At 38.7% G+C, this 18,783-nt stretch overlaps 1 protein-coding gene across 2 annotated transcripts in view; it reads left to right on the top strand.

Annotated features, from left to right (window-relative positions):
- The window catches only part of arhgap10 (Rho GTPase activating protein 10), an 82,778-nt gene that overhangs the window by 44,274 nt on the left and 19,721 nt on the right, over positions 1–18,783 (top strand). For both annotated transcript variants that reach the window (XM_082163225.1, XM_082163226.1), the window contains exons 15-20: positions 1,111–1,195; positions 1,953–2,011; positions 4,540–4,645; positions 7,138–7,297; positions 10,654–10,792; positions 13,991–14,150. In XM_082163225.1, the coding sequence (XP_082019351.1) occupies positions 1,111–1,195; positions 1,953–2,011; positions 4,540–4,645; positions 7,138–7,297; positions 10,654–10,792; positions 13,991–14,150 (709 nt within the window). The remainder of the gene's footprint in view (positions 1–1,110; positions 1,196–1,952; positions 2,012–4,539; positions 4,646–7,137; positions 7,298–10,653; positions 10,793–13,990; positions 14,151–18,783) is intronic.

Below are 18,783 nucleotides of genomic sequence, written 5' to 3'. Positions count from 1 at the left end.
ATAGAAAGCAGTTACAGTGTATTTTAAATTGTAATGTTTCACAATATTAATGTTTTACTGTGCAGCCATCACATGCAGCTTTGATGACCAAACAAGACAATTAAAAAAGTAAATAATCTTACCGATGTAAGGGGATTTACAGTCAAAGACCCAGAACCAGATATGATGTATGAAGAACCGGAGAAGTCAGAATTATAATAAACTGAAGAAAAGTTTTACTGAAGATAGTTTGCAGTTTCATCAGCAGAAGTCAGCTTCAAGACTCACAAAGGGTTCATAGGCCGCCCCGCTTACAGTTACAAAGATCACAGCAGTTATACCCTTCACCAAGGTCTAAGCTACGTCCTTGCTTCAGGTTGAATTATTCTCATTGGCTAAGAAATGGATAGACATAGTAATTTTCCACACATATACAGATAGACTGAAGCATATCTCCATCGATTAGGCAGCTGATACTCGCACCCTGAAGTTAGGCACGCCGTGACCTTCCAGGTCGCAGATTTGGGTTGCTGGGCGCCAGCATGTCCAGAACAACAACTCAGTCAATCTCCAATAATGCCAGTTGTTCCTTAACCTGTAACCAAGAAGACTAACACACACACCGACGCACAGCTTCTTCAAGGTTGGATTTGGCCAGGCTCTAACTATAAACAGGAGAGTTTTCTCAAAACATCAAAATAATACGTTCTTTCTCTCAAGGAGAGGATACTTTAGTCTAAATGGAAAGTAAGGCTTTAACTGAGAAATGGTCCCTTAACTATAGACTTCAATGATCCCTGTGACCATTGCTGGCAGAGTACCCTAGAAAAGCAGATAAATGTATTGACATGTTAAAGAAGTCCATACTTCATTTCTGGAAGCCGGGCTAAATAAGCAAGCGCTGTTACTGCATTCAGATATCAAATACAGACATTAGAGAATACTCTAAAAGAACATTGCAGTAATCACACTGGTAGCTTCTATAACAAAGTAAAATCTCATAACCTTGATTATAATCACTCATTAGATAGGAGCAGTAGATCCAAAATCCACCCCCTTCACCGACCATAGTTTTTTGCCCTCTAATAAAGATTATTTGATCTTAATTCTTTATTGTTTTGTGATCTGTAGATGAGAAGAGCAATGAAATAGATTTAGCAGCCTGTGAGGACTGGGATGTCAAAACCATCACCAGTGCTTTAAAGCTTTACCTGAGGTGAGTTTGTACTTTCTACATTCCATTTCGGTTTGCAGATAATAAACACAACATAGTTTCTATATATCCTTTCTCTAAATGTACTGATTGTAATTTGACAGAATAGGCCTACATTCAGCATTAATACAATTGCTTGTTTCTAAATAAACTTTAGTTTAAAGTTAACTTCAAGTGCGAATCCTCAGAAAGAAACGTATGGGCCTTTTCATTTATAAATCGATTTAAATCTCAAATAAAAGTATCAAGGATAAATGTGTTCATGAGAAATATCAGTTTTTTTGTGTGAATTTCGCAGTGGGACATTCCTTTCAGTGATAAAATATGTATATTTCAACATTTAATTAATATTGCTTTTAATTGATTTCTGTAATTGATTTGTAACAATAGAATAGCACAAGGCAGTTTTTGTAATGCAGCAGAAAAAGAGTTGTATGTGTGTTTTGTCTTTGTACTGCATTACAAGTATGAATGATATTGGTGTGCTCATTTTGGGCTAACGGTGCTGGGACGTGTGCCAGATACTGAGCGAAAGTACCTTCAGATGAACTTGGTTATCACAGTGTGTATGTGTGTTTGTGTGCTCATCTAATTTCTTGCAGTGATCAGCCACATTAATCATAGTGTTGTGTATATAATAATGCCCAATAAAGCCGATAAATCTCTCCCTCTCTCTCTCTCTCTCTCTCTCTCTCTCTCTCTCTCTCTCTCTCTCTCTCTCTCTCTCTCTCTCTCTCTCTCTCTCTCTCTCTCTCTCAAGGAGCCTTCCAGAGCCACTAATGACATACGAGCTGTATAAGGAGTTCATCGTCCCTGCAAGTAAGGTCTTTGTCCTTGCTTAGATAATAATCAAGCAATACCCAATCAATTACTTGACAAATGCCATACAATTATAATATGTGCATGTCAGTGAGAAAAGAGCTTATGATTTGTGAAACTCTTAAGGGGGGTAAATGCTTGTCAAAAGTATCACTGAATTAAATTCCGTTGAAGGACATCTGAAATATGAAAATGACTGCCAAAGATGGTTGTCCTCAGAAGGTTATTGTAGGTTATGGTAGGAGTCAATAGAGGCAGGCCTGAACTACTGTTAGTTATTTTGCTTTTGACAGGCCCACAGGGACGTATTGTATTCAGGTCCCCCTGGAGCAACATTTAGCCACTACTCCACTTCGGCCAATACAGTTACAACCAGTGTTGTTATTGTTAGCTAAAACTATTAAAAATGATTTATACAGCTGAAATAAAATAAAATATAAATATTACATGAAAAACGCAAATAAACTGAACTGAATTAACTGAAATATGTTAAAGTTGAAGTACTGAATTACTCAAATTAAAACTGAAATGAAAACAAATTAAAGCTAAATAGAAATTAAGTTAACTAAAACTAATAAAAATGACAAGCACATGACTAAATTATGAAATTAAAAACTAAAATTATCGAAACATGAAACATAACAGAAAATATAAAAATAAAAGCTCATTTAAAATATGAATAAAAACTATAGTAGTACAGTAGCCTAGAAATCTAGACGCACCCTAGCGGCAGCAAATTTTATTTTGCAGCCATTGTGGTCTTGCAACTCTCCGTTGGCTTTCTAGCTGGAAAAACCAAACTCTAGTCAGGCTCACATAAATGCGCGCCTGGTGGCCAATATTCACTGATTTTGCATTCCATCAGTAAGAGCAGAGTGTGAAGGTTGAATTAGCTGAGCAATAGCACAGCTGGACATAAAAAAAATTATTCCACACAACATAATGGGGAAATCAGAATACAAAAGAGGACAAATGTTGGTGTGCGTCTCGCTGGCTCATCTCTGACCAGGACAAGAAATCTTTGTGGTGTATCGAGAGCTATGGTATCTAGGGTAATGTCGGCATACCGCCACGAAGGACGAACCACATCCAACAGGAGTAACTGTCCAGCTGCCCAAATCACTGCAGAATTAAATACACACCTTGACTCTCCTGATTCCACCAAAACTGTTCAACGGGAGCTCCAAGGAGTCAGTATTCATGGTCGGGCTGCTATAGCCAATGTTGGTTTTAGTGGTGCCAACAGTGCAAATCTTGGGCTGTGGACCATGTACAATATGCATTGTTCTCTGATGAGTCCACCTTCACTGTCTTTCCCACATCTTTAAGAGTTACGGTGTGGAGCAGCCCTAAAGAGGCTCAACAACCTGCCCAGAGTGAAGCACGGGGTGGATCAGTGATGGTTTGGGCTGCAATATAATTGCATTCCCTACTGTGCTTGATGGGCGCGTCACTTTCAATGACTACTGAACCGTTGTGGAGGAACATGTGCACCTAATGGGTACAAACATTGTACCCTGAAGGGGTGCTGTGGATCAGCATGATAATGCGCCAATACACACAGCAAGACTTGTGACAGAATGGTGTAAAGTTGAACATCTCCCATGACCAGCACAGTCACCAGATCTGAATATTTTTGAGCCACTTTGGGGTATTTTGGAGGAGCAAGTCAGAAAAGGTTTTCCTCCACCAGCATCACATGGTGTCCTGGTCACTGTTCAGGAAGAGGAACGGCTCAAAATCCCTCTGGCCACTGTGAAGGACCTGAATGTGTCATTCACAAGATGAACTGATGCTGTTTGGCCGCAAAAGAAGGCCCTACACCATATTAATAAATTATAGTGGTCTAAAACAGGTGTTTCGGTTTCATTGTTAAACACCCTTATATAAATAATACAAAAGTAACACTGATTACACCAGCCGTAATAAAACATCAAAACCTGAAAGGATTGGGACTTGAACAAATTAAAAATATCATATTATATTTTAAATTATTTCCTGGACCAACTTTGAGCAGTATCTTGAGATGCTTCTTTTTTAGGAGTTTCTATGTTGGTCATTTGTAGGCTAGTTTTCCTGAACTGTTTGGTCCTACTAATTCAATAATATTTAAATGTGTATATATATATATCTTTTTTTATTTTTATTAATTATATTACGTTTAAAACAATAAATACATTTTATTTATTTTCTAAATAATTTATACATAGGTGAAATTTATATTTGTCTACAAAACTAATTACAAACATTTAAGCATATGCATTTACATGTAAGTTCATGGAAACAAATTCAGCCAGATATGTCCAGATTTTAACTGGTAGTGTTTGTATTTATTTTTTATTTCTTTAAATTCTTTAAAAAATAATAATAAAAAAAAAACGGATCAGGTACTGATGGTACATTGATTGCAGAGTATAACACTCATATTACTCTTATTGTAAAGTGTAAACTGTGATACTGCATGTTTCATAATGTCTTCTAAAACCCCCCTTCTCTCTCTCTCTCTCTCTCTTTTTTGGTCTACACAGAGAGCGCTAGTCCAGAATCTAGAGTTCAGGCCATTCACTGTCTGGTTCATAAATTGCCAGAGAGGAACAGATTAGTGCTCAGTCTGGTAACCAAGCATCTCGCCAAGTGAGTGGAAGCTGGTTTTTCTCTCTCTTGTGCATACACAATTTTTTGTGTACATTCTCTATTTTATTTCTCCAACCTTTTACTTCTCTCGGCCGTCAGCCACTTTTTTTCTCTCATTATTTCTCCCTCTCTTCATGCTTACCTTCACTACACAAACACACACCCTTCTTACTGGCAGCACCAGTAGGCTACCTCTGTTGCTGAGCAACAGAGCAAACAGGCAGACAGCACTCTGGAGAGAAAAGAGACTGAGCAAAGAGACAACTCCACATGGACTTTCATAGTCTCCATGCTGTTATCTAGATCAACAATTTTGTTTTTCTAGAGAGAAAAAAGCCTTTACCATCTCCTTTACGTCCAACAACTGCAAACTTAGAGAAGAGAGTTATGCAACAGCTTTCTGTTAAGAGATTAGATCGGGTAATATATTTCTTAAAAAATGTTCGCTACCATTACAAGGCTTTACCTCAGGCCTAACATTTCTATATAATGTGAATGTAAGCAAATTGAGGATAAGCGTATAATCTCTCTAACCTCCGGCAATCAGTGACTGGGCAGCCGCATTTCCTCAAAATATAGAGTGGGATTTGCTGGCAGCCAAAGATGTGCAATTGGAAATTAAATTCAGGTTATCCGCCACTAAATTCCTCTTCCATCCACTCCAGCCCTCGCAAAATGCTTTAGGAGTTGGCGCAGTTGCACACCCATCAGAGATGGAGAGAAAAAAGCCAAATGTTGCCATGTTATCTGAAATATAATCAAAGAGGTGATTAATTGCTGTCTGTCTGTGGCATATATATTTTCAAAGTGCATCATTTAAAAATGGTAAACTGACTTTTCAGGGCTGTTTGTTCGCATTGTTCTGAAACAGGGACAAAATTGTTTTAAGTAAAAAAATAAAAAAGTCATTAATAACCATTTTTAGAGGAAGAAAGTTGTTTTGTTTTTTGCTTTGTTCACTCTATTGGATATACAGTACTGTTCAAAAGTCTGGTGTAGGTAAGATTATTTGTTTACACTTTATTTTAAGGTGACGTAGTTAAGTTATGTGGTACTTACTCAAATAAGTACTGAGTAATATTAATTAACATTGAAATCGCAGCAAGGACCCGGTTTACACCTGATATTAAGAAGTGTTTTCGGTGATCGGATCACAAGTGGATGACTCTAAATAGATGTAAACGGTCTAAAACGTTTTGAGTTTGACTACTTTCAACTACTTCCGAAAACGTACTCGTGGCCGAATGCGTTCGAACAGTCACAAAAGACCGCCTACTCTCTGCCTACTGACCTAATGCGCAAACATTATGGGAAGCGCACTGGCCAGACGGGATTCAAACTTTGTCGGCTGAAGACTCAAATTTGGGTTGGAAAAAAGAACCAAGCACAATGTTCTCTCACCATTCCTGATTTCTAACACGCACTTGTGGAAGGCTTGGTCTTGCGGCTTTCAGAGCAGAAATGAAAGCTGCTGCTCTCTGTATATTGTTCCGTCATCTCCGGGCGCGTTCATATGTGAATTGCGCAAGCTTATTTCGTCCATTCAAAAGATCTGAAAAATGTACCCCTCCCCTCGAAGAAATCATGACTGAAGTGGTTGAAAGTGGACAAAAGAGACGGATTAAAATACCAGGTGTAAACGGGAATGTGTCTCCCTCATCTACTTGTGATCCGAATGACCAAAAAGCATCTTCATGCCAAGTGTAAACAGGGCCAAGGTTTCCTCAAGGTGGTCTCGGACCATGTTTGTTGTTTTGTTTGAACTGAATTTAATTACCATGTTCAAACAGTATATATGCCTACATGAACCAAACTAAAAAGAGAGAATGCATCAGGTTCTGACTGCACTAGACACACGTTTTTCATTGCGACTTAGGAAGGAATGATTTGTTTCTTATACAAAGGGTGGTAAGGATACACTTTCATATGATTTACAAATGGATCTACATGGAAAATATAATGAGTAAAGAAGTTTGGCTAAACTTCTCCAACTATGAGGCTAATTGCCAAAAGGGTGAAAATTATATTTTAGTCATTCAGCATGCAGTAAAAAAAAACAAAAAAAACGTACACACACACACACACACACACACACACTTAGAATATCTCAAGTTTTTGACATGCTGCCAACCCTCTCTTCCCTAATGAAAGTCTTTTGGGTAATGGCGTTTACCCACCTCTCTCTTATTTTGTCATTTGTCTATAATTAACACAACCAGAGTAAATTCAGCAAGGATGCAAGGACACTGAAGATTGTGTCTCTAAGGAATCTTTGTTATAGGAGGTTAACTGCATCTAGTCTCACAATCAAAACCAATAATACAAATGCAAATAAATTCAATGTACTCGCTATCTCTCCTCAAAATAAACAATGTGCAGTGATGTCTATCTTTCCTGTTCTTTGAAGTCATTTGATCATAACTTGATAACGTGTGTGTGTGTGTGTGTGTGTGTGTGTGTGTGTGCGCGTGTGCTTGTGTGTGTGTGTGCAGTGTTGCAGCCAACAGCAAACAAAACCTGATGACAGTGGCAAACCTGGGTGTAGTGTTTGGCCCCACACTCATGAGGCCACAGGAAGAAACGGTTGCAGCCATTATGGACCTTAAGTTCCAGAACATTGTGGTGGAGATTCTCATAGAACAGCATGAAAAGGTAAGACTTCTCAAAACTAGTGAGGTGGCCAAAAATGTTGTCTAGGTTTGCAGATCGCTAGGTTTAAAGACACAACTACAACTCAGAGAGCATCACATTACAGACAGCAGACAGCTAATGAAATCTATTGATTTGAACAATGTTTGATTTTGAACTTTTCTATAAGGCATTGCCCATGCAGAGGTTGTTGTACTTCTCTTCACAGCCAGGAGGGGGAACCATGTGTTTTGACTGTACTCTTCTCAGTTAGCTTCTCTTTCTGATGGCTCAAATACAGTTGGACTACCATACTCATTTGACTAAAATACAGGTTAAAACACTGATTTAATCGGCTTTAGATGACAGTAATCTGGTTAATCCTAAAATGGGGTTTATTCTGAGGGACAAAGGGAGAAAGAGTGAGATTATTTCATAATCTCTGAATTATTTAGCCTTCATTTCAAACAGGCTGATGAATTGCTTTCATACTATGCCCAATGTTGTGACCAATGATCATATTTTAGTATTCAAAATAAACACTAGGATCTATTAATCACTTTTGCTGATTAAATGTTCACTGTTTCATATTATCTTTTGTAAACTGATCTTGAACTAAAAACAATTACATCATCATAATAATAATAATAATAATAATAAAGATTTCATTTGAATAATAAAATGTTGACAGAACAACAGGGGAATTTGTTTGTATTTATCATACACCATTTTTAAGATACATACATGCACCCAAACAAGATGTGGTTAACATTATGATTGTTTTATTACCCATTACGACATTAGTACTCACTTCAGTATGTGTGCTTGGCATATGTAAAAGAATAATGCAAACAATTGTCAATGTTCTTGTGTTCTGAAAAGCACTCTGAAACAGCATCCAAAATTCCATAAATGGGCAGATTAATGTTTAATATACAGCATTCCTAAACAAAATGATATTGCGTATGACCTTGATTTTGTTTTGAGGTAAGTTAAAATAGGTGGGCAAAGCGTTGAGATTCAGAAGCAATGACTCTGCAGAGCAGCAGACTGATTAGCTCCTCTCCAGACTGCTGATACCCCCAGATGCACTCAACAGACAGTGTTTTGCATTCAGGTCCATCTGTAGAGAGAGATAGAAAGAGTAGTTGGAAAAGTTGCGAGACAAAGAAGAGACGAGGGGGGAAAGTGTGTAGACTGAGGGCAAAGAGAGAGAGAGGGGTGAGAGGGTAACAAGAGAGAGGCAGATCTGGAATGAGAAAGACGAGGAAGAAAGTATGAGAGAGGGAGAGAGAGGAATGGGCAAAGACTGAGATGGAAAAAGAGAGAGAGAAGAGAGAAAGAGAGCAGGCTTTGCTGTCGTCTGCAGAATTTCACAACTGTATCAGATTTCTATCCCTTCTACCAGCTCCCTCATTCCTTTGTTCATCCCTGTCGAGAGTTCCACACTTCTGTTAACCTCCGTCACTCACACTGCCCATCTGGGGTTCAAATGTAAACACTGCGTGACTGTAATGAAGTCGACGCTATTATGAAAACATGTTTCCTGTGTTGTCACTGAACGGCTGCCACTCGTTCAAATGCATGTCAGTTTCAGCTTCTCACAATCAACTGGGCAATGTGCCCTGGGTTATCTTATTTAGGCTTAACTCTCATGAGAGGTCTTTTGATGCCTGTTGCTGTTAATGAAGCTTGCAAACATATCTTATATAGCAAAGGTTCACCTAAAACATGAAGTTTATTTATTTACTCATTTTCATGTCTTTTCTAAAACTTTTTGATTGTCCTTTTTCTGTAGAAGTGTTGAAAAATGTCCATGCTACTCTCTTCCAAGTAAATGGTGATGAAGGCCCTGGCACACCATACCAATATCAAAGAACTAGCACCGATGAAATTCGACTGTGGTGTGCTTTAACACACCCCAGAGACTACACCCCTGAGTGGAAATAACCAGCAGGTGGCAGTAGTCTGTATTTATCATTCTAAAAGGAAAGAGCTAGGACTGCAGCTGACAAACCGTAAACAAAGCAGTTGTTTCGTTGTTTGCTTGCTTTCATCACTTCGGTTTTTATACTCGTGGACTGGTTTGTTAAGCTTAACAGCCAATCAGAACAGGCCCTGTCAGCGATTCAACATGCTCAACATACCCGGCAGGGGTCTGATTAGTGCCAACGGTGCAGAAAACGCCACAAAAACTAGGCCGACAGATGCTCAACTATCGCCTGACATTGCTTGATGGCTGACCGTTGGCTTGGTGTGTCGACTTTTAAGCTCTAAAAAGCACCATAAAAGCATCATAAAATGGATGCATACGAGCTGTGTCCTTATTCCGTGTGTTCTGAAGTCAAATGATATCTTTTGACCTCAAAATCTTTAAAAATCAACCACAATTTCGGCAACTGAAAATATTCGGCTGAAGCAAAGAAAAGAAAAGAATTTTCAGCAGAAACGGTTTTGAAGGGCTGAAATCATTGACCGAAAATATTGAGTTTAATTAGCGCTTCTCCAATGACGCGGGTGTTGTGTTTGGACCCACACTCATGAGGCTACAGGAGAAATGGTTGTGGCCATTACGGACCTCAAATTCCAGAAAATTGTGGTTGATATTCTCGTAGAACAGCATGAAAAGGTGAGACTTCTCACTAGAGATGCGTGGCCACTTCTCAAAACTAGTGAGCTGCCCAAAATGTTGTCTAGGTTGGCAGCTGGCTAGGTTTAAAGACGCAGCTACACCTCAGAGAGCATCACATACAGACAGCAAATGAAATCTCACCGTGACCAAAAATGATGCTAGAGTAGCAATATGTAAAATTAGTTTGACTGTAACATTGAGAGGCTTGTTGCCCAAAAAACTTTACTACAGCTGGTTTAACTTATCACCTGAGAACACGACACCCTGGACAGCATACATTTTCAAATACCCGAATATCCAAATTTAGTTTTAGTTTTGGTTTTCGGTAAAAACATTTTGGTGCATCATTACTTTTGAGTGAGGAACAGAGTGAAATTAATTCTTTATTCACTTTTATTATTTCCTTGAAAGTCTTGCTTGACAGTCATAGTCACCATTCATTATAGAAAAGAGCAGCTTGGACATTCTACTATAAATATCTCATTTTGTGTTCCACGTAAGGAAGAAAGTCATACAGGTTTTGAAATGCATGAGTGTGGATTGACTATTCCTTTAAGAGACAGGTCTCGAGCACATCCAGAATCTTTATTTGTTTTGTTTTTTTCCACCACACATTCGCACTCGCATACATAATCATTTTTATTTATCTGCAGGCATCGGCTGTAAACAAACTGTTTACTTTGATTTTTACATGCACACAACACATTCAGTCTAGCCAGCAAATCCCACTAACTTTTTGTTCTTTTAGATATTCGGGGATGCTCCGAGCAGCTCTCCATGCTTAGCAACTACACCCCTCTCTGCGCCAACCAGACAGTCCAAGAGGCTCAGCCGCCAGAATCGCCCGCTGGCTGTGTACAACCCGCAGGTGCTGGATATTCAAACAGGTACGGGAGACTAATCGGGTTTAAGCACAGTGAGGTCAAGGGAAAAGCACAAGGAATTATAGTTGTCACATAGATTTACTATTAAATAGATAATGACATAATATAGGGCCTTTATCAATGGAAAGGGAAAGATAAGCAGAACCACACAGACTCTCACAGATATTGCACCAGAAGCACAGAAAATACTGGCCTGTGCCTGGAGATATGATACAATATATAAATGATAAAGATACTTTTTCTTTAATATTAAAGTGACTTTGCAGCAATTCATAGAGGTTCATTTTCATTTGGATAAACCAGGTGGTAAAATAACCCTTTTTTTTTTTTTGCAGTGTTTGTGCAGTTGGTTTATTTCCATGTGGACATTGGCCGTTTCTTAGTGAGGGTTCATGACTATGTAAGATTACTGAGCAATCAGATGTGATGCTCTGCTGAAACATGCTGATTACCCATTGTCACTCTGGGCTACAGGATGTAGTTTGCCGGTCCATATTTAGGTGGATAACTGATGCTTTAGGGGCCCTGGACTTCTTAGAAATGTGTCTCCCAGTTCTCTATTTGGATTTGTTATGCCACCCAAGAGGAACAATTTCAGACTGGGATCAGTGCAGGATTAGGCTAGGTTTTGAGCAACTTTTATTTTTAGTACAGAACAAAGCAGATCATATTTCCAGTTTCACTTTTCAGTTAAAGAATTATGTGTTTTCAGTATTAGGGTCCAATTCTCACTATTACCTTTGCTTATTAGCATGCATACAGTATTACTGGGATATTTGGGTGTTTATTAGTACTTATAAAGCACATATTAATGCCTTATTCTGAATGACCATATTCTACACCCCTTAATCCTATCCAACCCCTAAACTTAACTACCTTACTATTATTAATAAGCAGTAATTAGCAGTTTATTGAGGCAAAAGTGGTAGTTAATAGTTAGTTAATAGCAAGAATTGGACCATAAACTAAAGTGTGACCGATGTTTCTGTGTGTTCTCTTGTTCTTCCACACTACAGTTGTGCAGGTATACTAAAACTAGTATTGGCCCTTTTCACAAAGTGAATTAGCACATTGTCACAAGGCTTTCCAAAATGTGCTGGGTTTCGAAAACACAGCAGTTTTCAGAGTCAGATTAACCACACTTTTCCACACAAGATAGTAAACACTGGTTATTTGTTTAGTAGAGATCCCTCTGTGTTTTGGGATGTTACTTCAGAAAGGGAAGGTGGCCACTGCCAAAACACACACACAAGGTGGAAAAACTATAAATGTGTGTAATGCTGGATCCATGAAAAGGCCAAACCATCATTATTAATCTCTACTTAAGCATTTTCAGGGTTGAAGGACCTCTACGCATTTTAGTTTTAGTTTAGTTTTAGTTTGTGTGGGATAGGGCTGTGCCGGTAAACTTGACAACCGCATCAGTGGCTGAGTTAGTCTGGCTATAGTCTGGGGAGTCTGCTCTGTATTTTCTACTGCACAAGAGGCATGATCAACGGGCATAGTTCAAATGACTCTGTACGCAATTGGATAGTCCTTCAACCAATCAGACCAACGATCCAGGTGACGTACTTTGCAGTGAAAACTCCAGGCAGGAAACGTGTCAATAAACATGTTGGTTTGGAGCATTGATCAGTGGTTTGCAGAAGCAGCAATGGCATCCAGCGATTTTTGCAGGTTGTGCAAAAAAACAACAACATGAAAGTAAGTGGTATTTACACCCACTCGAGCGATTTGTTTGCTAAACTAAAGAAGCCATTGAGCACCGTTGAGAGGTTTAAAGGAATTGGATTGGATTAAACCCGCCAATAGCGCGCCAGTGTGATAAGCCAGTTTGTGATTGGTTCCTGCAAATTTGTAACGGAAGCAGGATAGAAGAATGTACAGGTTTCCAGCCTGAGCTGTCGGTTATTGGCTGGAACAGTTTGTTATGTTTCGTGGTGCAGGTGAGCCCAGTTTGTTTTTGTTGCTGTTTGTGGAGCCTGGGCTGTCTACAGAGACCGCGTTTTTTTTACAGTGTGTTCAGGGGACAGGCAGCTAGCAGATAGTGAGGAGTTGTTTGCTGTATGTGACAAAAAAAATGTTGGCCTAAAAAACGCGTGACATCGCTTAGAGCACCTTAAATGTCTACAATGGCTTAGAGATTGAGAAAGGACGAGAAAAGAATCAGAATATCTAGCCTGGATGCCAGCCGAACTTAGCCCCGCCCACAACATTTGAGGTCGGGAAGTTCGGTCTGGACTTGATCCGTGGTGGAGCAGCTATGCTCGAACCAGAGCTGTTCGGACCAATCAAATTGGCAGGGCGGGCTTTATACGATGATGGACAGATGATCAACAGTAACGTAATCATCCGTGTCACCAAAGAGCGCTTGGGTTGAATTCGTTTACAACATATGACTGCTGCTGGAGAATTGATGTTTGTAGATTCCGCCATTGCGTCTGTTATAGAAGATATCAACACTCTGATTGGTTGTAGGTCTGATTGGAGTGCAGAAGCATTTTCTTTCCTGGTTCGGTTGAAACACCCCCCGTATCTCCATATTCTATTTAGTATATTCTGACTAAAATCTGAGTATGACGACGTCAGGCTACAGAATATCACCTCAAAATGTATTTTAATAGAAGGTGCAATTTGAATCCGTACACTTTTTTTTCTTGATAAACTTATTTGACCCCTTACATGTGGTGCAAATGTACAAACAATGAAATGTTAAACAAAAAAAACAAAAAAAATGTAATGTTCCCCCAACATTTCAATTAAACTACTACTAATCTAATTTTAATAGACACCAAAGTATTAGAACTGGAATAGCACAGACATTGTGTTGTTTTATTTTAATTTTATTTTTTTAAGAAACTTGAGTCTTTAGTTTGCCCACCCAGATATACAAGCAAACACAAGAACACACACAGTCTGAGAGAGAGAGAGAGAGAGACTACCAAACAAACTTTCATGGATTTAGTATTTTGAGAATGTATTCATTAACAGTCTGAATTGATCAGTGAATTGACTCTCTCTCTCTCTCTCTCTCTCTCTCTCTCTCTCTCTCTCTCTCTCTCTCTCTCTCTCTCTCTCTCTCTCTCTCTCTCTCTCTCTCAATATGTCTTTTTCATTCTCATTTTCCTGTTCTTTTTGTCTTTTATTGTCTTTATCGTTTCATTATTTTCTTCCTTGCCATTCTCTCCCTTGCTCTGACAGTCTCTCCATCCTTTGAGAGTCCAGCCCTGGGTAATGATGAGGCATCAGTGGTCAGTGATGAGTCGGTCTCCTCCCAGTCCTCGAACGCCTCTGGAACGCCTCCCGAGAAATCCAAGAATCATCATGCCACCATTAGCACATCCATGCTAGAGAGCACCGGGTATGTAGCAAAGACTTGTCTCTCCAAAGCCATTGTTATAATAAGCATTGCTTATGTGTTGAATGTATATAAAGGTATATAATGTGATTTAAGAGTCATGAGTTAACATTTTAAAATAAAGTATTAAAATTAAATCTTATGTTTTTGCTTCTTCAGAATAGCCACTCTTTTCCTCTAATAATTTTATATTAGAAACAAATTGCAAATGCTACCTCTGTGCTGCTTTTGCGGTGTAAAGTCAGAACAACAGATTGTACTTTTAAAGTTATAAAGTTTCACTTTATTTCCATTGTACACTTTAGACATTCTACTAACTATAAGTATCTTTGCAACTACATCAACAGTCATTAGAGTATTAGTAGACTGTCTGCTTAATATCTGCTAGCACTTTATTGTGATGGTCCTCCAACAGACATTCTACTGACTATCAGTCACTTTGCAAGTACTTGTCAACTTATTCTACTTACTTTAACCCTGATCTAAGTCTACCAATACTCAGAGTAGTTGCAAATTAACGAGTTAGTTGCAAAGTTACTATTAGTTAGTAGAATGTCTAAAGTGGACTATCAAAACAACGTGTAACCTAAAGTAAACCTTATATAATCATGTCATTGAAGTGCATGTTAGTGCTAAGCTGTTTAACAGTCTACTGCAAGTCAGAAGCAGGGCTATTATTGTCACCTAAAATAAAAGTTTTCTTTTCTTTTTTTTTCTTGGCTACATTGTTACTACTAAAACATTTTTGTTAATTGAAATAAAATTTAAATAAAATAAAATACATTAGATTAAAAACTTAAAATAAACAAATTAGAAATGTTGCCTTAGCAACTAACTGAAATAAGTTAAAACTACTAACTGGAAATCAATAAAAACTAAAGCTGAACGTAAACCAAAACTGAAATAAAAATAAATTAAACCTATATTATATAGTAATGTCAGGGAAAAAAAATCAAACTAATAAAAATGACAAAAGCACATAATTTACTAAAAATTTTGCTAATATGAAATATAAGCTGATTCAAAAATAATAAGAAAAACGTATAAAATAATGGTAAAATAACATGCTACAAAAGCTATTTAAAATAATTTGGTAGCAGAACACTATCACAAATATTGTAGGCATAACCTGACCTGTCTTTTTTGTGTGTGTTGGTATTTGGTTCTGTTTCTGAGCTCAAGCCTGTGCTTGTCAACTTGATTTAGTTCTTGGGCTAAGAGTCTTATCCTGTGCCAGTGTTATTTGCCAGAGGTTTTGCCTCTGGTTTCTCAGCTCTTTCACAGCCCTTCAGATGCTGTGTGTTTGTCTGGGGCTCATGTGTTGAATCCTAATAGGGGCCCACCACTTTCTGCAGAGTCACCTGAAAATAAACTTTGTGTCCAAACATCTGTTCGCTGTTTCTTCCAGTCCACTCCAAATTTGGATACATTTTGTTCTCACTCATTTCCACAAGCCACAACCTCCATCCATTCCTGCACCCCCTTTATTCTTTTAATTACCCATTCATGTGCTCACAGTTCCCCTTTTCCCATACACATTCGAGCTTTGATCACATGCTGCTCTCTTCTTGGCCTGCGGTCCTGTGTGCAGACGGCGCTGGTCTTATGTAACCCTCTGCTTCTCTCCCTGCCGTTTCCCACTCTCTGCCATCAGAGGAAGCGGCTCCCTGTGCGCCTGTAAATCCTGCCTGCTGTTTGTCCGAGGGACAGGTGGCCACAGCACTACCCCGTAAACACTATTGACACAGAGAGATGTTCGCCTTGTTTACCCTTCTAGCAGGCGCTGTCGCTTACAGAGCTACTCCTGTCCATATGTCACGAGGTTGTCACCTGTTTATCTGTAAATCTCCCAGCCCCTGGCCTTGAAGAAGAGCACAGATCACAGTGATGCTGTAGTAAATGCTGAATTGTGCTATATCGCACTTGATGAAGCTTTGGATGTTGACAGGCCACCGTGTAATTGATGAGACGTTCATTGTATTCTTGCCTTGTTTCAGATAATGTGTTACAACACAGAATCTGGTGCTCTTCACGTTTAAATTTTTTATATATATATATTTATATATATATATATATATATATATTTTTTTTTTTTTTTTTTTTTTTTAATTAAATGTATGTACTATATTTTAGTCCGATAATGTTTTTTATTTAATATTTTTAGTTGATTTATGGTATTAAATTATATTTACGCTGTAGTTATAATCCATTTATTCACTTTTTGAGCATAGACCTGAAAATGTTATTTCCAACTTAAACTGTCGTTAATCTTGAATGCTTTAGAGCACAAACTAAGGGCCCGTCCACACGGAGACGCGTTTCGCTGTATACGTATAAATTTTTTATCGTATTGGCGTTTCGTCCACACAGATCCGGCGTTTTCGGAGACTGAAACCGCTATTTTTTTAAACTGGGTCCCAAGGTGGATAAATCTGAAAACGCCGCCCTTGCGTTTTCGTGTGTACGGCCAATCCGTACATTTTGTGAAACGATGATGTCATCACACCAAGTGTCAACTAGTCAGACACCGTTAAGTCACAGCAACTACATTTATGGTTTATCATATTGTTCAACAAAGTTCTTGATTAAAAAAGAAAAGAAAAAAAGAAGCTACTGTGCCTAATATTATTGTTGTATACAGCCATAGTATACAGCGCGCAAGGTTTATGCGCATGTTTTAAGTCTTCTTCTCGGTTTTTAGTGTATGTCTGTGGCAGAATTACAGCGCCACATACTGGTCTGGCATGTATACTACATCGTTTTGAGTCTGTTTCAGTGGTTTCGTGTGTACGCAGATATTTCTTGAGACGACGCCGTGTTTACGGAATTTTTTTTTTGAACGGGGAAAAAAAAATATCGGATAGGGAAAGCTCTGGCTTCGTGTGGATGTGGCCTTAAATGTCTCTTTTCAAAGACAACACGTGGCAAATTATTGCGAAAGTGAAAAAGTTTAAAAAAGTGAAGTGGAAAAGTTACAGAATTTTTATGTTTATTGTTATTTAAAATTTTATATGAAATATGTATTTTCAAAAACATGTTTTACTCTAAGACTGCAAGAAAGTCAAAGCCATAAATCTAAACAAGTTGTGTTCCAAATTTGAGCTAGTTATCTCAAAAAAATTAGCTTTCAGTAAGATTTTGTTTGGCTGCAGTACCAAAAGTTTCCACTAGATGAAAATCGTCTCCCATTCATTTCCATTGCAGTCATTTTTGATCGCGAGGAGCACAAGTGTGATAATTTTTTTCAGGACCATTTAATCTTTTCAAATCATGTCCAAGATTTGTGTGTGTGTGTGTGCTTGTACAACTATCTTTGTGAGGACCAGTTTGAGTTTTAGACCATTGGAGTGAGGACAAAGAGAGTAAAGTGAGGACATTTTTGGCCGGTCCTCATTTTCTGAGACCTCTTTAAAGGCCTGTTTGAGGGTCAAGACTTGGTTTTAGGGATAAGGTTATAATTAGGTTAAGGGTAGGTTTAGGGTAAGGGTTCGGGTTAGGCACTTAGTTGTGATGGGTAAGGTTAGGGTAAGCGGCTAGAGATTGCATTATGTCAATGAATGTCCTCATAAAGATAGGTGTGTGTGTGTGTGTGTGTGTGTGTGTGTGTGTGTGTGTGTGTGTGTGTGTGTGTGTGTGTGTGTGTGTGTGTGTGTGTGTGTGTGTGTGTGTGTGTGTGTGTGTGTGTGTGTGTGTGTGTGTGTGTGTGTGTGTGTGTGTGTGTGTGTGTGTGTGTGCGTTTGATATATAGTACATTGTGGGAACCAAATGTCCCCACAAGGATAGTAAAACCTGAGATCACCTCCATTGTGGGGACCAGCCAGCGGTCCCCATTAGGGGAATGGGTAAATAAACATACTAAATAATATTTTTTTGAAAATGTAAAAATGCAGAAAGTGTTCTGTGATGGGTAGGTTTAGGGGTAGGGTTAGTGTAAGGGGACAGAATATACAGTTTGTACTGTATAAAAACCATTAAGTCTATGGGGAGTCCCCACAAAGATAGTGAACCAGACATCTCTGTGTGTGTGTGTGTGTGTGTGTGTGTGTGTGTGTGTGTGTGTGTGTGTGTTGGGATATGTGGTTTACACGGACAACACGCCGGACATTTCACCTGGGCTCCCCGGACCTAAGGGTAATACGGGGACTATGCCAAGGTCCTCATAAATCAAAGAGTGTAACTGCATTTGTTAGTGTCTGAACAACATAAATTCTCTTTTTCTTTGAAAGTCCTTATTTACCACTTGACCTGATTTTGAGTGTATGCCAGTGTATAGAACAGCGACCCCACAGCTGGGTTTTATATTGCAGTTTCATACACATTTCTGATACACACGGTGCATTTTGGCGGGCCGTCTTGTGATTGGCTGGTTTGCGCACGTGGGCGGTAACAAACAGAAGTCGACGGGAAGCTCCGCCCACAGCACATGGCCCAGCTGTCGCTAATTAAATACCTAATGGACCACACCTCGGAAGTGTCAGCTCGACGTCGTTGGGTTTACTGGATTAAATACATACAGGTAATAATTATATTTATACATATAGTTGCATTTTTGCATGAAGTGTTTCCTATTTGCAAGAAATTGTAACTTGTAACTTACAATTACTGTAAAATGCTATATATTTACCACAATATTAGC

This window comes from Leuciscus leuciscus (genome assembly GCF_965113295.1).
Source record: "Leuciscus leuciscus genome assembly, chromosome: 3".
In the NCBI taxonomy this organism is placed as follows: Eukaryota; Metazoa; Chordata; class Actinopteri; order Cypriniformes; family Leuciscidae; genus Leuciscus; species Leuciscus leuciscus.
Note: the sequence above shows the minus strand (reverse complement) of the source record. Positions and strands in the feature narration are given on the sequence as shown.